Source organism: Balaenoptera borealis, assembly GCF_965194805.1.
Source record: "Balaenoptera borealis genome assembly, chromosome: 12".
NCBI classification, from domain to species: Eukaryota; Metazoa; Chordata; class Mammalia; order Artiodactyla; family Balaenopteridae; genus Balaenoptera; species Balaenoptera borealis.
Window position 1 is genome coordinate 71932509 of NC_138869.1, and position 21457 is coordinate 71953965.

The 21457-nt window shown below is 44.9% G+C and overlaps 2 protein-coding genes and 1 long non-coding RNA gene across 4 annotated transcripts in view; 2 read left to right on the forward strand and 1 right to left on the reverse strand.

The window, feature by feature from the left end:
- Positions 1 to 21457, reverse strand: part of TMEM217B (transmembrane protein 217B) — a 142417-nt gene that overhangs the window by 88752 nt on the left and 32208 nt on the right. The window lies entirely within an intron of this gene.
- The window catches only part of LOC309608274, a 244302-nt gene continuing 223280 nt past the window's right edge, over positions 436 to 21457 (forward strand). Inside the window, exon 1 of the long non-coding RNA XR_014232774.1 lies at positions 436 to 6995. This is a non-coding gene — a long non-coding RNA (uncharacterized lncRNA). The remainder of the gene's footprint in view (positions 6996 to 21457) is intronic.
- Positions 15613 to 21041, forward strand: PIM1 (Pim-1 proto-oncogene, serine/threonine kinase). Of its 2 annotated transcripts, XM_082347866.1 has the most exons (6): positions 15613 to 16178; positions 16286 to 16392; positions 16495 to 16545; positions 16639 to 17005; positions 18549 to 18725; positions 19513 to 21041. In XM_082347866.1, the coding sequence occupies exons 1-6, from the start codon at positions 16097 to 16099 to the stop codon at positions 19668 to 19670; spliced, it is 942 nt and encodes a 313-aa protein (XP_082203992.1). In that variant the 5' UTR covers positions 15613 to 16096; the 3' UTR covers positions 19671 to 21041. The 2 variants fall into 2 exon arrangements, with proteins under 2 accessions (XP_082203992.1, XP_082203993.1); XM_082347867.1 differs by lacking the exons at positions 15613 to 16178; positions 16286 to 16392; positions 16495 to 16545; positions 16639 to 17005 and adding an exon at positions 17115 to 17201.

The window sequence follows — 21457 nt, forward strand, 5'->3', positions numbered from 1 at the left end:
GGCGCACAGGGCCTAGCTGCTCCGCGGCATGTGGGATCTTCCTTGACCAGGGCTCGAACCCGTGTTCCCTGCATTGGCAGGTGGACTCCTAGCCACTGCGCCACCAGGGAAGCCCCAACTCCTTTCCCTTTGCTTCTTTCCTTCAAAGGAGAAATATATTTGGAGCACACATTGTATATATGGATAGCACACACACACAAACACACAAATATAAGACAGGGTATTGAATCTAAGGGGAGACGAGACCGAAAAATACAAACGACCTGAGTTAAAGGAATTCCCCACCAAGTGTGGTGGCCAGGCAATGCTTTTACAGAAGGTGGCACTTGAGTTGGATCCATTCAAAATCCTTTCATGGCTTCCTATCACCCTTCTGACAAAATTTATATCCCACAGAATGGCATACACAGCTCTTTATGATTGCCGGTTGTTACCTGTCCAGTGGGATTTCTCTCCATTCCTTTTTCACCCCAGGGGCCATACTCAGCAACAAGGTAAAATCTGTGATAATGTGAATTTCAGATGTAACTGCAGTTGACGATCAATCCTCTACCAAGAGCACCCTTCCCTTTTCTCAAAGAGGGGCAGACTGCACATCTCTTTCAAGGGGTGTGTTGTGGGGTGGCGACTGGGAAGTGACTGCCTCATGATCTGTTGAACTTTACTTCACTGAGCAGTCAGTTGTGTACATAATGGGTTTCACTGTCCTTACTGTGCGTGCTTTTTGTGGCAGCACAGATCAAACTGAAAAACAACCAATTTTCTTTAACCTCACAATAATGCAAACTTTCCCTCGATTTTACACTTACAAAATTTTTGGACCCTGCTTACTACGATATGATGTGTTTTTCCTGTCCATGCAAATGCATGCCTCTGAGTGTTGACACATGCTGTTCCTTCTTGCTGAAATTTGAATTTCCCCATCCTGTCCTTTGACTGGTTGATTCCTCTCTTCCTATTTATGTTTCGAGACACTCATCAGTTGCTACCTCCTCTCTAAAGCTTTCCTTGACCCTGAAGGTCAGATTTAGAGGGTGTCATCACTTTCTTTGCATACGTTGTCCAGACTGTAATCACTATAGGACAAGTGTTGAACCGTGTGAGGTGCTCATTAAACGCTTGTGAAGGAAGGGGCCAGCAATGTATAAGCAAAGAGAGATGGGAAAATACAAGTCTCACTCCGGGGACAGCAAGTTCTATCCTGCCCTGATCCTTCCCTCTCACTTAAATGGAAAGAAAGACATGCAGTTATGAGCAGAAGACCTCAGAAGAGCTGAGCCTTAGTTTCCTCATCTGTAAAACTGGGATAATGTCAGTACCTGCCTCATGGAGTGGTCCCAGGGAAAGTGTTATATAAGGCACTTAGCACTGTTCTTGGCACATAGAAAGGGCTCCATAAATGTTAGCTATTATTTGCTATATTAGATTAATTCCATGCTTTTATGGAGGAGTCACATGGCTTACCAAGGTAATGTTTCACAGGCACCTGAGTAAGTAACTGGGATCAAACTTATTATCCAAATTTAGACCTAAGATCTTTGAGAGATAAAGGTGGCACTTTGGAGCTTTTCTGTGTTACTAATGAGTCTAACAGTTGAACAGTTGAGCGGTACTGAGTGAGATCTCCTGGGACTGAGTCTACCTCAAAGATGGGGTTGGGGGGAGTGCATGATCTGTCTCCATATCAAAAGGGCTTCTTGGAGAGAAGTAGCTTTGTCTTGAGTTCTCCAGGAGTGCACAGATTTAGATCAAAAGAAGGGAAGTTACAGAGAAACAGATTTTAATTTTAACATTTAAAAGCTTCCAAACAAGTACAGTTGTATTGAACAGGCTGACTCTTGAGGCAGCAAACTCCTTTTTAGTAGCAGTAATCAGGGTCTAGATAATCAAGAATGATGTTCTAGGGGACTTCCTTGGTGGCGCAGTGGTTTAGACTCCGCCTGCCAACGCACGGGACACAGGTTCATTCCCTGGTCCGGGAAGATCCCACATGCCGCGGGGGAACTAAGCCCGCGTGCCTAGAGCCTGTGCTTCGCGACAAGAGAAGCCACCGGGATGAGAAGCCCGCGCACCGCAACGAAGAGTGGCCCCCGCTCGCCACAACTAGAGAAAGCCCGCTCACTGCAACCAAGACCCAATGCAGCAAATAAATAAATAAATAAATAAATAAATAAATAAATAAAACACTTTAAAAATAAAACAATAAAAAAAAAAAAGAATGATGTTCTAGGATCCCCAGCTTTAAGATTCTTGATTCTGAAATATGAAAGGCTGTTAAGCTTCTACTGCAGCCATGAACTTGGGAATTCAAAGACTTGGCTTCAGATCCCAGATTTGCCATTTGATTGTGGGATAGCCACTTAACCTATCTTTGCCTCAGTTTCTTTATCTGAAATGGGGATAGCAATCCAATTTTCCTCAACATCAGAGGGTTAAAGCTTTCAAAATATATAAATACTTTCGCACAGTTAACATAGTTAACACCTGATAAAAGGCAGCTCTTTTTATTATCAGGTTCAATGTTTTCTCACGTGTGTGCTCATGTAAATTCTTATCGATGTCTAGGATCTTTTCACCTGTGAAGCTTAACGCTATGTTACCGTCCCTTCTCAGTGTTTCCATGTCTGAGCTCACTCATTTTGGTTAATCTAGGCATCAGTCCCTCAGCCATCCCCAGAGATTAGGTAGAGAAGAGTCTACCTCTAAACCCAGGGAATGTGTACCTTCTGGATAGGTTCCAGAGTAAATGCCCTTTTCCTTTAAGTGACATAAATAGTCCAGTCACTGTTTCCAAGCGCTGTTAATAAGAGGAACAGACGTGTTTCCTCTAGTGTCCCCTGAGTCCTGATAACTGGATGCCAAGGAGTTGGCCAGATCATGTGGGATAGGCAGCTGTCTACATGGTGTAATTTGAGGGGTTTGAGGAAATCCCCCTGCTTAAAATATCTTCCCCGAATGGCCGGGACACATGCCTGAAATGTATTACTTATTCTTCAGCGTAAGGTGCTGCTGAAATGCAATTGTTATCCAGGAGTGGACTCACATTCAGCCATTATCATTCATTAGCACCTCGGTTTAAATCAATTTATCAGATTAGTTGGTTGAGTAGAGTCCCAAAGATAAGCAGGCACAAGACAAATACGTTTTAAAGAGGGAAACTGATCCCAAAGGGTCAGAAGTATGGGGCACCGGGCCACTCAGGTGAAGATGGTCAAAACAGTTTGGGAGAAGCAGGGATTTTGAATATTACTACAATTGTAGACATTTTAAAATAACACTTTTCTCCCCTTTGGAGTTATCTTCTTTCTTTTTTTAATTTTTTTAATTTTTGGCTGCGTAGGGTCTTTGTTGCTGTGCGCAGGCTTTCTTTAGTCGTGGCCAGCAGGGGCTACGCTTCGTTGTGGTGCGCGGGCTTCTCATCACAGTGGCTTCTTTTGTTGCAGAGCATGGGCTCTAGGCGCGCGGGCTTCAGTAGTTGTGGCTTGTGGGCTCAGTAGTTGTGGTGCACGGGTTTAGTTGCTCCGCGGCATGTGGGATCTTCCCAGACCAGGGATCGAACCCGTGTCCCCTGCATTGGCAGGCGGATTCTTAACCACTGCGCCACCAGGGAAGTCCTGGGGTTATTTTCTTAGGTTATTTCCCCAAAGTGGAATTCCCAGGTTGAAATTAAAGTTTTGATTCTATGACACCAAAATGCTGTAGAGCCACCAGTTCAGTGTAAATATACTTGGGTCGAAATATCTTTGTAAACTTTGTACAGCTGTCCTTGCAGAAAGCCGTTCTTTCATTTAACTGAAAGTTGTCGAGCTTATAGTAAGTGCCAGGTGCCATATTAAGCTCTGGGGACACAAGACGAAATCAGTAATTCCTACCTTCATACAGTCTAATTACTCATCAGTTTGAGACAATTCAACTATTCTTGGGTGTTACATCTTTCTACTACATTCCTGACATTCTCATTCTTTTATTCTCCTTGACTCTTCATTTCTCCTGAAAACTACTTAATCTGTCATTTCATACAGGCTTTTAAAAAGTCACCTTAGTACTATGTTTGTTGAACTGATTCAAACATTACAGTAAAATTTTGCTGTAATTCCATCTCCCAGAGAAGGCCAATATGAATAATTTGGTTAGTTATCATTTTTAAGTCACCATGTACTGAGTGCCTACGATATACTTGCCAATTATTGAGTTATGTCTAGGAGGGAGCTATTATTAGCCCCAAATTATAGACAAGGAAACTGAGTCTTTAGAGGTTAAGATTACACAACTTCCAAGTGGCTGACTCAGGATTCAGACCCAACCACCTCTGTCTGACTCCAAAATCTGTGCTCATATTGAGCATGAAAGAGTAATTTCTTAAACAAACACTTTAATGGTTAACATCTAAAGATGATTATAGAGTCATCTAAAAATAAGATTGTCTTGTCATAGGCTTGGATGGGAGTTCTTGGATTTCAAAGCCAGTGTTTTTGTAGAATTTTTTACAAAGTGTATTCACTTTGCTAAGGTGGTCATAACAAAATATCACAGTCTGGGGGCCTAAGCAACGGAAATCATTTTTTTTTTTTTTTTGGCCGAGCCTTGTGGTTTGCGGGATCTTAGTTCCCCGACCAGAGATTGAACCCAGGCCCCTGGCAGTGGAAGCGCTGAGTCCTAAACACTGGACCACCAGGGAATTCCTGGAAATCAATTTTTCTAACAATTCTGGAGACTAGAAGTCTGAGATCAAGGTGTTGACAGGGTTGGTTTCTTCTGAAGCCTCTCTTCTTGGCTTATAGATAACTGTCTTATTTGTCTTCACATGGTCTTCCCTCCTCCGTGTATCCCTTCTGTGATCTCATCTTCCCTTAAGTACACCAGTCATATTGGATTACAGCCCACCCATTTGACCTGATTTTACCTTCATTACCTCTTTAAAGGTCCTATCTCCAAATACACATTCTGAGGTACAGAGGGGGGTGATTAAGACTTCAACATACAAATTTTGGGGTTGGGGAGACACTAATCAGCCCATAACATAAAGTGAATCTAAAGGTGTTCAGTACACAAAGTAAAGGTACAGGATACTTTGCCTTACCATGTTCACTCCTAGAGTTGTTTCAGAAATATTTATGAACATCCACTATGCTCAAGGCTTGGTACTAAGCTCGGAACATAAAAACTATGGAAGACATGGTTCCTGCCTTCAAGGAGCTCACAATCTCTCTGGAGAGCCATTTAGAGACACCAGAGGTTCTCAAGCTCAAAAGCACATCAGTGTCATCTGGAGGGCTTGTTAAACCATAAATCACTGAGCCCAACCCCCAGAGTTTCTGATTCAGTGGATCTGGAGTGGGCCTAAGAATTTGCATTTCTAACAAGTTTCCAGGTGGTGCTGGTCTGAAGACCACACACTTTCAGAACTACTGGGCTAGACGTATCAAGATCACATGTGATATGTATCACTGAGGTGGCACAGGTGCTTGGAGAGCACACAGGAGGGGCCATTTTCTGTTTTCATGCTAAAGCAGCTGAGGAGACAACTGGGAAAGTCCCTTTGCACCTGAAAATTCCCCAGAAAAAATTTTAGCATTTAATTGTAAACATATTATGGTAAGAAGCGATGCATTGCTTATACCATTAATTTGTTACTTGGCAAATACTACCTTTCATTACTAATTACATCTATATAAGAACACAGAAAGAGCCTGGGGTGGTAATCAAGTCTGGATTCTATCCTTGCTCTAAAAAGGCTATGGGAACTTTGGCAAGTCACTTCCTACCTCTGAGATTTGGTTTTGGTCATCTATAAAACTAAAAAGATTAGATGAGAAGATCTTTATGTTTCCTTCCAGCTCAATCTTCATGATTCTACATATCTTGCCTTATCAGGACAGAAAGACTCATAAGCAGGAGCTAGGACTGTGTCTTTTGCCTCTGTGTATCTCCGTGGCACAGTACCTTGAACATAGTAGCTGTTCAGCAAATATTTATTGATTAACTGACTGAGTTAGTCAATACCACTGCAAAACACAAAAGATTCTTGTCTCACAGCCATAGATTATAGCTTCCCCTCACCCTAAGGCTAACGCTTATCCCACATGCTTAGCTGCCAGAAGATCTCATTTTCAGCAGCCATTCCTCTTTGTCACCACTCACTGACACCGTTAACTTTTAACATTGTTCCAGTCTCCATTCATTTCTCTTGGGCACAATATTGAAGGAAATTATCCATTGACTCTATTGTCTTTCCATTCATTACCTTGCTTCCTGATTTTATTTAATCTGGCTCGTGGCCCTCTGTGCTCTGAGTGTGACCTCTAACACACAAAGAGTTACCCCATACACTGTCTATGTTTTAATCAGCATATATCCATGTACTAGGGCTTGTGCCTCTCTCCCCTGTGGACCTTGGGCAAGTTTTTTACCTTCCTGGGTATAATAATAATCAAGAGGATTAAAGAAAAAATGTATGTATATGTGCCATATGAATATCATATATATTAATGTGTATGTGCAGTATATATGGCACATAAAGTGATTAATTAGACTAGTGCTTAGCACACAGTAAATGCTCAATTAATATTAGATATTATCCCTATAAATTAGACTGTACCTAATTCTCTAAGCTTTTGGCTTAGGAACCTGGCAATCTTAATTTATTAAAGCGCTTTTCTGAGAAAGGCAAAAATTTGCTCTGAAGTCTTTATTTATTTATTTTTTTCTTAATTAATTAATTTATTTTTGGCTGTGTTGGCTCTTCGTTTCTGTGTGAGGGCTTTCTCTAGTTGTGGCAAGCGGGGGCCACTCTTCATCGCGGTGTGCAGGCCTCTCACTGTGGCGGCCTCTCTTGTTGCGGAGCACAGGCTCCAGACGCGCAGGCTCAGTAGTTGTGGCTCACGGGCCCAGTTGCTCCGCGGCATGTGGGATCTTCCCAGACCAGGGCTCGAACCCGTGTCCCCTGCATTGGCAGGCAGATTCTCAACCACTGCGCCACCAGGGAAGACCCTGAAGTCTTTATTTTTGAAAGCGCAACAACCACTTGTCTTTTCATTATGATATATATATAATAAGAATAAAAGGGGCAAAGACTGAGTCAGGGAAATTCACAGAATCTTAAATGTGCTCTCTTCTGGGTTTAATTCAATTCAGTTTTTTAAAAAATTGTCTGGGACTTCCCTGGTGGCACAGTGGTTAAGAATCCGCCTGCCAATGCAGGGGACACGCGTTCAATCCCTGGTCCAGGAAGATCCCACATTCCGCAGAGCAACTAAGCCCGCAAGCCACAACTACTGAGTCCGCGTGCCACAACTACTGAGCCCACAAGCCACAACTACTGAAGCCTGCGCGCCTAGAGCCCGTGCTCACAACAAGAGAAACCATCGCAATGAGAAGCCCGCGCACCGCAACGAAGAGTAGCCCCCACTCACCACAATTAGAGAAAGCCCCATATGTAGCAACAAAGACCCAACGCAGCCAAAAATAAATAAATAAATAAACAAATTAATTAATTAATTAATTGTTAAAAATTGTCTGTTTAGTACCTCCCAAAGGGAGCTATGTGGTCTTAAAAAGTTTACAATATAGTCTCTACGCTTGAAGAGCTTATGGTCTCATTGGAGAAACATGGATCCTTTCATGGTGGACACTCAGTTAATGCTTGCTGCTCTTAAAGATGATGCTATGAAGACAGTGAACAGATAACAGAAGAATATGATTGTGTCAGATTACTAGTACAATAATTGCTGTGAATTTAAAAGCTATTGGCTGAAATGATCAGAGAAAGCTGCAAGAAGTCCAAATGGCCTTGTGCTGGTCTGTAAAGATAGACTAAACTCGGGGATATATATGTAATTTGGGCTAAAGTATGGAATCTGTGTTGTCTTTACAGCCCTGCACAAGAAGACTGGCTCTTTGCCAACATACCTCCAATTCATAAGAGTGACTTCAGAGGTAATTCTGTTGACTGCCAATGATAAGTTTGTTTCTCATCTAGTGAGTGGGTGTCTCTCTAATAATGCAACATCACTGAACACAGAAACAAGCTTAATCTATCCAGGGAAAAGTAGCACTATTTCTATAAAGAGGATAGCACAGTTCACTAGTTCTCCAGAGTGAGCAAGATCGTACTTAGACATTCAAAGAAAGGTTGACAAAACTATACATTGAAGGCCATAAAAAATGGTTCCATATTTGCAGTACAGTTGTTCTAGTTCTGGCTGTGGTGAGCTGTCCATATCTGTTTTAGCAGCACCCAACCTAAAAAAAGAGCTAAAACAGAATTGGAAAAGAGGAAGTATATGTTGAAAATGTACGTTTCTCCAAATTATTGAGTGGATTTCATCCAATCATGTTAATGCATGTCTTCTTTGTCATTTGAATCTTGAGCACCCTATGTGTTAACTACAGTGTAAGCTACTATTCCCAAACTGTAAGTTTCAAGAGATGATTTGAATAGACAATCTTCCTAGTTTCTTCTTCAGTAAAGACTGAAATAAAATCTATCATCTTTTTCATCTCTTTCACATTTTGCCTCATGACATCAGGAGGTCCTACTGATTTTTCTCTCTGGCTTTCTGCTTTCGATTTATTTAAAGAAACTATTATTCATTCATTTTCCATGCATTGGGGAATACAAAGAACATCACACAAAGCATCTTTTGCAAGATTCCTGAGGTTGCTCCCCCCATTCCGTCTGTCCTTTCCACCTATTCATGTCTTACTCATCCTTTAAGATCCATGGTAAGTTCTACATCCTCCACGGAACCTTCCCTGACTTCTGCCTCCTCTGAATGCTGCTCTTGTGGATGATACCCTCTGTTAGAACTTAATCATAGCTTACCTTGTTAAATCCCTTAAACTCATCTTGTGTTCCTTGGGAAAGCAGACTGGCATGGTGGGGAGGAGATGGCTGCGCCACTTAGCTATGTTACTTTGGGCAAATTACTTCTCTCTGTTTCTGTTTACTTATCTGTAAACCAGTGAAGATAGTAAAACTGCCCATGTCACAGGATTTATATGAGGATCCATGTAAAGTGCTTAGAAAAATGGTCAGCACATCTCTGATGCTTAATTTTGGCTGCTATCACAGTGTCACTTTTGCTGCTTTCACTTGACCCACTGTCGACACTTAGCCTTAACATTCAATGAAAGGATGGTTTCTGCCCTCAGTACGTTTATGATCTAGTTATAGAGACTAAACAAATACAGAAAAGTAAAGCTGTATACTATTAAAAGACAAATGAGATATACAATAAACAAATGTTTTCATTACCATCTTTTTAGTGTCTAGCAAGATGTTCCATGAAATCTTTTTGAGCAAATTTTTTTTTTCCTTTTCTTTAGGTGCTCTTTGTGGCTTTTCCAAGTCTTGCATCAACAATTTTATTCTACTTTTTAGAAGATGGCAGACAGTCCCCTCATCAGCTTTCAAACATATGAATTCTCTCTCTCTGTCTCTGTCTCTCTCACGCACATATACAGCCCCTATTCTTTATCGGTTAAGCATGCAGGGTTTTTGTGCATGTGCCTGTCTTTTTGATCTGCGGCATACATTTTCCTCGTCTTCTAATAAGGTATTTTATAACAGTCTCCAGGCTTCCTGTAGCCTTTATACATTCTAAGCTACTCCATTTTGTTTTTATCTATCCAGTAATACTCAGGAACTATAAAATCTTTGTGTACAGTGCTTTTGATAAATATTGATTATTTTTACTCAAATTGTCAGTACTAAATGTGTAAAAATCCAAAAATAAATCTAGGTTATTTTTATTCTTTAAAAAAAAAAAAGGGACTTCCCTGGTGGTGCAGTGGCTAAGAATCCGCCTGCCAATGCAGGGGACTGGGTTCAATCCCTGGTCCAGGAAGATCCCACATGCCATGGAGCAACTAAGCCTGCGAGCCACAACTACTGAGCCCAGGCGCCGCAACTACTGAAGCCCACGCGCCTAGAGCCTGTGCTCCGCAACAAGAGAAGCCACCGCAATGAGAAGCCCGTGCACCACAACGAAGAGCAGCCCCCTCTCGCCACAACTAGAGAGAAAGCTCACACGCAGCAACGAAGACCCAACGCAGCCAAAAAACACCAAATGAATTGGTAATGAATTTAAATATACTTTACTGAATAATAAAAACCCTTTCTCCAACCTTGCTGAGAAAATTGGAAGCTGACTAAAGGAGATTTATAAACTTGAAACAAATGTCACATCTTATCAAGGACAAGAACCAGTTCAAACTTGACTACATAGATTTCCTGACTATTCTGAAGCTGGGACATTCTGGATTTCTTAGCTGTCCACCACTACCACAATTATTACAACTTAAAAAGGAAGCTTTAGTCTTTTTATTTTTATTTATTTATTTATTTATCTTAAAATTTATTTTATTGACGTGTAGTTGATTTACAGTGTTGTGTTAATTTCTGCTGTACAGCAAAGTAATTCAGTTATACATATATATATACATCTTTTTCATATTCTTTTCCATTATGGTTTACCACAGGATATTGAATATATTTCCCTGTGCTATACAGTAGGACCTTGTTGTTTATCCATTCTATATATAATAGTTTGCATATGTTAATCCCAAACTCCCATTCCATCCCTCCCCCACCCCCCCTCCCCCTTAGCAACCACAAGTCTGTTCTCTAGTCTGTGAGTCTGTTTCTGTTTCATAGATAAGTTCATTTGTGTCATATTTTAGATTCCACATGTAAGTGATATCATATGGTATTTGGCTTTCTCTTTCTGACTTACTTCACTTAGTATGATAATCTCTAGGTCCATCCATGTTGCTGCAAATGGCATTATTTCATTCTCTTTTATGGCTCAGTCATATATATACATATATATATATATATGTATATATATATATGGCACATCTTCTTTATCCATTCATCTGTCGATGGCCATATTTAGGTTATTTCCATGTCTTCGCTATTGTAAATAGTGCTGCTATGAATATAGGGGTGCATGTATCTTTTTGAATTATAGTTTTGTCCCTATATATGTCCAGGAGTAGGATTGCTGGATCATATGGCAACTCTATTTTTAGTTTTTTGAGGAACGTCCATACTGTTCTCCATAGTGGCTGCACCAATTTACATTTCCACCAACAGTGTAGGAGGGTTCCCTTTTCTCCGCACCCTCCCTAGCATTTTTTATTTGCAGACTTTTTAATGATGGCCATTCTGACCAGTGTGAGGTGGTACCTCATTGCAATTTTGACTTGCATTTCTCTAATAATTAGAGATGATGAGCATCATTTCATGTGCCTATTGGCCATCGAGGCTTCAGTCTTTTTTTTTGTTTTTGGCCATGCGGCTTGCAGGATCTTAGTTCCCTGACGAGCGATCGAACCCAGGTCCCTGGCAGTGGAAGCGCAGAGTTCTAACCACTAGACCACCAGGGAATTCCCAGAGGCTTCAGTCTTTTTAAATTTAGACTATTTCATGTCAGTTTGTAGCGGATTTTCACATATATTCCACACATATGAAATACATGTGAAATTGATATTTTTCTAAATAATCTTATAAATGTTGAGGTAATTGGACATATTTTAAGATATAAAAAGAAGTGTACTGCAGTTGACTTTCTCCAAATTTTCCTTTTTATTTATTTCACCAAACAAGGAGAGAGTAAAATAAAAAATAATGGTAAATTTTTCAAAATTAAACATTAAATTTTAAAATGCAGTAATTCTTTTTTTAGGAGAGAAATGAGACGCAGACCCAAATTATTTCTATCCAATTAATTGCAAATAGCTTATAGAGTAAAAGCCATACAGACCTAGTTATATAAGTGCATCAACTAGACTCAGAGGTACTTTAAAAGACAGCAAACAGGCATCCCCCTTTCAAACCTCTTCTAAACTGTGATTATAGAAATTGCTGAAGTCATTCCTTTGACAATGACTTGATTAAATCCATATCAGGTAGAATATGGAAAACACCTAAGGATTAATTTGGCTATTGTTCAAATTAACATGAACGAATTCTCCCCTTTCCAGAGAACTGTTAGCATAATTATGGCCTTTATATTTCCAAAAGCACTTGTCATTTAATTATTAGCGTGATTTTTCTGATTCTTTGTTAGAATCTTTGAGACAGCACCAGTTGTGCTTGTTTTTATTAGTACTATAGTTTGATGAATCAAAACATCAAGTTCCCTACCTTCAAAGAGTAACTTTTAACTCAAAACGTACTTGAATGTTTAATAATTATCTTTAAAAGCAGTTTTAAGTAAATAAAAGCTCTTTGCTAAGCAAGGTCCATGTTTTGTAACTTCCAGCGGTGAAGCACCCACCATATTAAATGTTAATCACTTCAGCGAAAACTAATTAAGTATTTAGCCCTACAAAGATCTAGAGAAAGTGAAAATGATTGAACTTGATTTAATGTATACAACTTTTTTTGGTTTTTTTTTTGTTTTTGGCTGCGTTGGGTCTTCGTTGCTGCTGGGTGCGGGCTTTCTCTAGTTGCGGTGAGCAGGGGCTACTCTTCGTTGCGGTGCGTGGGCTTCTCATTGATTGGGGTGGCTTCTCGTTGCGGAGCACGGGCTGAGGCGCGCGGATTTCAGTAGCTGCAGCACGCGAGCTCAGTAGTTGTGGCTCGCGGGCTCTAGAGCACAGGCTCAATAGTTGTGGCGCACGGGCTTAGTTGCTCCGCGGCATGTGGGATCTTCCAGAGCTAGGGAGCGAACGCGTGTCCCCTGCATTGGCAGGTGGATTCTTAACCACTGCGCCACCAGGGAAGTCCCTATAGAACTATTTTGAATCACATTCTCTCCCAAGATGATTAAAATCAAACTAGCTAGCATTTTATCTTTGAAACCTCCAAGGTGCAAGACCATTCCAAAATTCTTCCTTTTCATCATCATTGTCATAATCACAATCAGCATCATTGCTGTCATAGCTAATATTTATTAGTTTACTCTGTGCTAGACTACATGCTTTATGTGCAGAATTTTTTTATATAAATTTATTTATTTTATTTATTTATTTTTGGCTGCACTGGGTCTTCGTTGCTGTGCGCGGGCTTTCTCTAGTTGCGGCGAGCGGCGGCTGCTCTTCGTTGCGGTGCGCGGGCTTCTCATTGCGGTGGCTTCTCTTGTTGTGGAGCATGGGCTGTAGGCGTGGGCTTCAGTAGTTGTGGCACACGGGCCTAGTTGCTCCGCGGCATGTGGGATCTTCCCAGACCAGGGCCCGAACCCGTGTCCCCTGCACTGGCAGGCGGATTCTCAACCACTGCGCCACCAGGGAAGCCCTATGTGCAGAATTTTATTTGCTCCTTACAACAGCCCTATGATGTAGGCGCTATTATTATCTCCATTCAAAGTCTGAAGCTTAGAAAGGTTAAGTAACTTGACGAATGTCACATAACTAGTAGGTGCCAGATCCCAGATCTGAAAGCAGGCTAACTCAGGTTAAATGTTGTTCTTAACCTTTATTTTATTTTGCCTAAGCACACTTAATTCATTTAAATTTGGTATAAATTGACTTTAATCATGACCTTTTTATTGAGACCCATTTTGATCTTCCCCTTCATTAACAAATGTTGGATAAAGTATTCATTCAAGGAATGGGAGGACAAGATATAAATAACTGAAAAGTTAATAGATTTTTTTAAAAACCAGAAAAAGAAATACATGATTGTCAGATAAGTGGAATAGACAGTGAAAGAATGCTTGGTGTTTCTTTAGCAATCTGGGGTGGAACTACAATTGTGTCCTGAAGTCTGGAAAGACTTTAAATAAAAGTGAAGAGGAGAGGATATTCTCAGAACAGGTTGACTGCCTCTACAAAGGCAGAAAGTGTGGAAAGTGCTAGGTGAGTGGGAACAAGTGAGAACAGTCCAGTAGGGCTTATGAAAGGAAAGGGGGGTAGAGGGGGACAGAGGTGGGGGTCACATACATTGATACTTGATGTCTTACTCAGTGCTAAGGACAGTTTTAGACCCCAATAAGAGGAAAGCTTTGAATACTCAGGAGTTGAATTTGGGTCATTTCATCTCTTCCTCTCTTAGCTGTTGTATGACCCTGTATCATCCTATTTATGTTTCATTTTCCTATCTGTAAAAGAAGGAATAATTCTTGTTCCCTTGGGTTTTCTCCTAGTCATCAAAAATGAATGAATTAGGCCACAGTACACAAACAAAAGGAAAACATGTAATATTTCATGAGATAAATTAAGTTGTGAAATATCTGGGCATCTTTATATAACAAGCACTGTAGAAAACTTTTAATGAAACATTTAAATTCATTAATGACTGCAGCTATACAGATCCTTGGATCTCATTTTTCCTTTAAGTGGCAGGAACTTGAAAAAAATTAAAATAGGATGTAGTTAGCTTTCAATTACTTAGGCCCTGACAATTCAATTTATGGATTACATAGAATTTTAATTTACTCATTTCACACGTCGTTATCAACTCTACAAGAAGTTTAAAAGGACACAGGATGAAAGTCGAATTGGTCAGTTTCCATGTTATTTCCAAGGGGGGCAGGGGGGCGGATTTCCTTTGAGTCAAGACTCGGGGGCAGCCAATAATTGCTAGTATTGCCTGACTGGTAATAACAGGCTGATGAAAAGGTGAATACAACGTGAAAACTCTGATTAAATCAAGCGCGCCCTTCCACCCTCGCTTTAGATGAGGAATTTCTTCTCTCTCCCGCCCTCACAGAAGGGGCTGAGACAGCATCTGGCATCACAATACTAACATTTGTTTCCTGATTTCCTCTTTACAGGGCACTCTGACACACATCACTTCTTACGCATCAGGATTCACTGGAACCTTTCAGCATTTTAAAAATAAAAATCTGCTAGGGAATCTGGGGGCTGATCTTTTCACCGGCTGTGACAACTGCGATCTGGACCCCTCCCCCGAGTGAGCGGAGCTCTCCCCGTTTTATTCCAGGCCTGTGACACCTCCACTCCCTCCGTGAAGCCGCCGTGACTCATATCTTACAGATCCTTCGCCCACTACGCACCCCCAACACACAACCCCCGGGAGATCCAACCCGAGCCCACAGCGCGTGGTCAACCCGCCCAAGCCGACTTGGAGGTCTTGCGTCTGAGTCACACATAAAGACCACCCTCGTCGGCATCCCCACACACACAGTCCCTCACACCCCGGCGCGCCGGCCGCCCGGCCTGAGACACCAACGCCCGTCGCCTCTGCGCAACTTGTTATGCTCCAGCTCGAGCCCTTGACCCAAAAACCCCGAGAAACGGAGAGCCACAGAGCCGGCCTCGGGCGGCCTTTGATGGCTTTGTTATTGTTTGGGTTTGAATCGATACGCCCCTCCTCATCCTTCCTCCCTAGCGGCTCGACACCCAGCTCCCGCCTACCCGCACGCCCCGCGCCCCTCCCCCTCCATTTTGGCGCCTTTTCCTTCCCGCCACGTCGTGGCGGCGTAGAGACCATTCTGACCGCGAGAGCTGGGCGGGGGCGTGGGCGTCGCGCGCCGTGTTATGCAGATCAATCGCCTTCTGGTTGGCTGGAGACGCGGCGGCGGGGGCGGGGCCGGGGCGCGGCGACGGAGCGCGAGGGGCGGGGGCGGAGGGGAGTCGCCCTGTCCCGCCGCTTCCCCACCCCCTCTCCTCCCTCCTCCGGCCCGGCAGCCCCGCTCCCCGCCTAGGCCTCCCGGAGAGGCCCCGCCCCATCCCCGCCCGCCCGCGCGCCCCCCACCCGCCGGCGCGCTCCGCCCCTTTACTCCTGGCGGCAGGGCGAGCCGGGTGTCTGCTGCAGCGGCCGCGGTGGCGGAGGAGGCCCGAGAGGACTTGGCGGCAGCGGCGGTGGCGGCGGCGGCGGGACCGGCAGCAGCAGCAGCAGCTACCAGCTCCCTGTGCCGCGGCGCTGCAGCACAAGCCCCACGAGCCGCCCACCCCTCCGCCCTCTGCGCTGCCTGACCCCGCCGGCGTGTCCGTCAGCCGCCAGCCCCGGCAGCGCCCACAGTCGTCCTCCGACTCGCCCTCGGCCTTCCGCGCCAGCCGCAGCCGCAACGCCACCCGCAGCCTCAGCCCCAGCCGTAGGCGCAGCCACCGGCACAACCCCAGCCCCAGTTCCTGCTGCAGCTCCTCCAGACACCGTCCCTACGCCGACATCCTGGAGGTTGGGATGCTCTTGTCCAAAATCAACTCTCTTGCCCACCTGCGCGCCGCGCCCTGCAACGACCTGCACGCCACCAAGCTGGCGCCCGGTGAGCGCCCCCCCCAACCCGAGGATGGAGTGGCGGCTGGACCTCCAGGGTGGGAGCTGGGGGCTCGCGGGCCGGTACTGAGTCCCCTGTGACTCCCCCTTTCCTAGGCAAGGAGAAGGAGCCCCTGGAGTCACAGTACCAGGTGGGCCCGCTCCTGGGCAGCGGCGGCTTCGGCTCGGTCTACTCCGGCATCCGTGTCGCCGACAACTTGCCGGTGAGTGGGCGGCCCGCCGCGGGGAGGGCGCGCCGGACGGGGGGCGCACGGGTGTGTTTGGCCCGGGCGAGGGAACCTTACACTCTCTGGGGGGCTTTCCAGGTGGCCATCAAGCACGTGGAGAAGGACCGCATTTCAGACTGGGGAGAGCTGGTGAGTACCCTGGAGGGGGCGACCCCCAGGATGGGTGGGGTGAGGGGCACCCTCCGACTCCCGCCCTAACGCAGTCCCCTCGCCCCTCTGCAGCCTAATGGCACCCGAGTGCCCATGGAAGTGGTTCTGCTGAAGAAGGTGAGCTCGGGCTTCTCCGGCGTCATTAGGCTCCTGGACTGGTTCGAGAGGCCCGACAGTTTCGTCCTGATCCTGGAGAGGCCCGAGCCGGTGCAAGACCTCTTCGACTTTATCACGGAAAGAGGGGCCCTGCAGGAGGAGCTGGCCCGCAGCTTCTTCTGGCAGGTGCTGGAGGCCGTGCGGCACTGCCACAACTGCGGGGTGCTTCACCGCGACATCAAGGACGAGAACATCCTTATCGACCTCAATCGCGGCGAGCTCAAGCTCATCGACTTCGGGTCGGGGGCGCTGCTCAAGGACACCGTCTACACGGACTTCGATGGTGAGCCAGGCCTGGGGGCGGAGCTGCCCGGGAGGGAACTGCCCAGGTGACTCGGCCTGGCCTGGAGGCCTGGGTAGGCTTTTCTCTCCGGCCCTTTGTAAAGGTCATCGGGCCGCCTGGCTAGATGCTAGCAGGGGTGGGGCGAAGGAGAGCTTCCCAGCGTAGGAAAGCCGGGGATTTCAAGCCAGCTGAACCTGTAATGTTTCTGGCATGATTTTATTTTTTAAGTGGAATTCAGTGGGTTCCAAGCTTTCCCGATGAATAAGAGGTTGCGGGCAACCGGCCGTAGCCCAGATTTCTGAAGTCTGACCCAGTTTCCCCGCCAGTAAAAGGATGGGAGGGGGGAAGGGGGAGGAGAGAGCGGGAGAGATGAAAATTGATGCCGGTTTTGTGATTTTTGTTTTGTTTTATAAGGGAGTTAGTTTTCGGTAAGGTAGTTTTTAGAGCTGCAGGTTTTTTTCTCCCCTTTGATTTAGGGACGAATAAGGAATAGAAACAGTAGTTTCGCTAAATAATTAATTGTTGTTGTTGGGGTTTTTTTTTTTTTTGGTGTTGTGGGGTGAGGGAGTCGGGAATGAATGTTGTGAAATAAGATCTCTTGCTGGTTTGAAAATTAGTTGGGTGTCTCCGCAGAGAGGATGAAAACCTATCCTAGGGAGGGGCTTGGAGAGGGTTCTTTCAGAAAAGAAGGAATGGAGAGCTTGAGATCAAAGCACGGGAGGGTGGGTCATCATCTGAGCGGCTTAACCTAACAAACGACAGCCTTTCAAAACTTGTGACTGGGGCTTGTGGTTTGTGTTTATTTGCCCTTGGAGGACGCTGGGTTGGGCTGCATTTTTTTGTATTTAACAGTTAATGGCTGGCCGGGTCCTCCCATGTTTTTTCCTTCCAGTCTTTGCTGCCCCCTGGTGAGCACCAGCGGGATGGCCCCACTTTTTTTTTTTTTTTTTTTACAACTCAAAGTTTGTAAACAGGAATCACGTGGTCTGAAGCCAGCCCTGCCTCTCTACCTTTCAAGTGTGGGGAGGAAGGGGTGTGGGTGTCTACCCCTACATCCAGAGGGTGGGGAGGAAGGCCTTTCAAAGGGCACCCTGACTTAGGATACTGTACAGGTGTCCTTTCCTGGATCATATCTGAGATGAGACTCTCACCAGGCTCCTGGGCAAGGACATTTAATGCAGTTTAAGGATAGTCTGTGGGATACCTCCCTTGATTTTGCAGATATTCATCCCCTCCTCCCATTGAGGGTGGTCCTACCACATACAGGCCTCAGGCTTTGGGTCTGTGGCCAGCCCTGTTTGTTTCTTGGAGCTGTTTATGGTCTGAGCTGGTAGAGAAGTGGGTAATGCTTTGGGTTGGAGAGCTGCCATAAGCTTCTCATCTACTCCTTTTAGCCCTGGGAGGGGAAATGGAGTTCACCCAGCTGCTGAGAGAAGTAGGGTGGTGCTTTTCTTTTTTTTTAGGAGTTACTCAGCATACTTTGTTGCTTTGTGTTTTATTTTTGCTAAAAGTATGTTTTCCTTCCTATCCCCCCGGCTTGCAGGGACCCGAGTGTATAGTCCTCCAGAGTGGATCCGCTACCATCGCTACCATGGCAGGTCGGCAGCCGTCTGGTCTCTGGGGATCCTGCTGTACGATATGGTCTGTGGAGATATTCCCTTTGAGCACGATGAGGAGATCATCAGGGGCCAAGTTTTCTTCAGGCAGAGGGTCTCTTCAGGTAACTTCTGGGAAGCCCTTTATTGAGGAGAAGCAGGAATCACGAGGCTGTTAGTCCTCAAGGATGGTCTTTGAGTTTGGAGAGCTTCAGTCTCCAGGAGATACCATGGACCTTGCCTTAGAATTCTAGCCAAATGATTCACACTTGAGAGCTGGTCTGCAGGAATCAAATGGTTTGCATTTGAGGGTGCCTTGGTGGGGGGTCAGAGGAAGAGCCATGTGTGAGAATATTAAGAAAAGACCATTTAGTTTCACTGAAAGGTTTTTTTTTAAGTACCCAAGGATCCTGATCCCTCAACTCCTGGCTGTTTTGCCAGGGAGTGAAAAATTGAGGGCTCTTTGAGCCTTCTCCCTTAAGGCAGGCTCTCTTAAATACTGGGGTTCCAGTGACCTCATCGTGGGTGGTGTTCATATTTGTAGGTTGGTAGGTGAATTGAATCACCTCATCGTGCTTAGTGATGTCTCATCAAAATCTCTTGTCATCATCTTTCCTATTTCTGTTGAGTGGGCGTCGTGGGAAAGGCCCTAGCTATTGAAGTTTGAAAACTACAGGTTTAAGAGAGGAGCTCTTTTTTAGCTGAAAGCAGACTGGAGCATCTAGGTGTTAGTTAATACCTTCTCATTGAAGAATAAGCGTTAATACCGTCTCATTGAAGAATAAGCGTTCTAGAAAGGGTAGGGTCTCTGTTGGATCCCTGACTTGTGGGCCCCTGGGAAGCAAAGTGGGAAGACCTTTTCACTGCAAAAACAAGTTGAGTCATTCATAACCTCTATCTTGCTTTCTCTAGAGTGTCAGCATCTCATTAGATGGTGCTTGGCCCTGAGACCATCAGATCGGCCATCCTTCGAAGAAATCCAGAACCATCCATGGATGCAAGATGTCCTCCTTCCCCAGGAAACTGCTGAGATCCATCTCCACAGCCTGTTGCCAGGGCCCAGCAAATAGCTTCTCGGGCAGGTTCTCCCCTCTCTGTCAGATGCTCAGGGGAGGGGTAGTGTCTGTTTCCAGCTTCCCAAGTACCAGTGACACTTCTCTCCAAGCAGGACAGTGCTTGATACAGGAACAACATTTACAACTCATTCCAGACCCCAGGCCCTGGAGGCTGCCTCCCAAAGGGAGGAAGAGACTCCACTCCAGCCGTCCTAGGCCTCAACTCCTCCCATAGAAGCTCTCCTTCTCATCAGTGTCCAGCATTGCTGGACTTTGCAAAATCCCAGGGGTGGCGGGTGGGGTGGGAGTGGATCAGAATCCAGCCATGGAACTGTTCCCTTCATCAAGAGTTCTGCTGAATGCCGTGATGGGTCGGGTAGGGGGAAATCGGGTTGGGGTGGGATAGGACTAGCACCATTTTAAGTCCCTGTCACCTCTTCCGACTCTTCTGAGTGCCTTCTGTGGGGACTCCGGCTGTGCTGGGAGAAATACTTGAACTTGCCTCTTTTACCTGCTGCTTCTCCAAAAATCTGCCTGGGTTTGGTTCCCTCTCTTTCTCCCCCACCCCTTCCCCCCATCCTTCATATGAAAGGTGCCATGGAAGAGGCTACAGGGCCAAATGCTGAGCCACCTGCCCTTTTTCCACCTCCTTTAGTAAAACTCCCAAGTGAACTGGTCTTCCTTTTTGGTTTTTACTTAACTGTTTCTAAGCCAAGACCTCACACACACACACACAAAAATGCACAAACAATGCAAATCAACAGAAAAACTGTAAATGTGTGTACAGTTGGCATGGTAGTGTACAAAAGGGTTGTAGTTGATCTAATTCTTTTTTAATTTTGCCTTTAAATTATTTTACCTGCTTTTTTTTTTGTTTTGTTTTGGGTTTTTTGTTTTTTTTTCTTGGAAAGATGCGCATTCTAACCTGGAGGTCAATGTTATTTATTTATTTATTTATTTGGTTCCCTTCCTGCTCCAAGCTTCCACAGCTGCCGCCATAGTTTTCTTTTCTCCTTTCCTCCTCTGACTTGGGGACCTTTTGGGGAAGGCTGCAACGCTTGCTCTGTTTGTTCATAGGGTGACGGGACTCAGGCGGGACAGCTGCTGCAGCTCCCTGACTGCTGCGGGCCCCCTCGCCTGCTTACCCAAGTGGGCATGGGGTCCGTGGGTGATGGGGGAGGGGCATTGCTGACTTGTGTATATAGGATAGATTTATGAAAAGCAGTTCTGGATGGTGTGCCTTCCGGATCCTCTCTGGGGCTGTGTTTTGAGCAGCATGTAGCCTGCTGGTTTTATCTGAGTGAAATACTGTACAGGGGAATAAAAGAGATCTTATTTTTTTTTTTTATACTTGGCGTTTTTTGAATAAAATACCTTTTGTCTTAATTTGTGGCTTAAGTGTTGTCCATACAGAGGTATGCTAATGCGCATTAATTGAACACCTGGTAAAAGCCAGAATCTATCCTGGGAGGAAAAAGGGAATTTTCAGCCTAAATCTGGTTTCCTTCAGTAGGACTTCTGGGATAGTCACCTTTCTAAAATGGTATGTATGGCCAAAGGGTAGATGAACCAATCTTGTGTGGACAAGATTTGGCTGGAGGGGCCCAATGCAATCCCAACCTCTATTCCCAATGCAAATTCTATTAGAGCTGGACTAATATGGCATATGTGGCTATTTCCCAGTGCTAGTCAGATTTCATGAAATGGCCACTGGTGACTAGTGGCTGTGGAACTGTAGAGCATTTCCATCATTGCAGAAAGTTCCACTGGACAAGGCTGACCTAGAAGATACCAAAATTTTG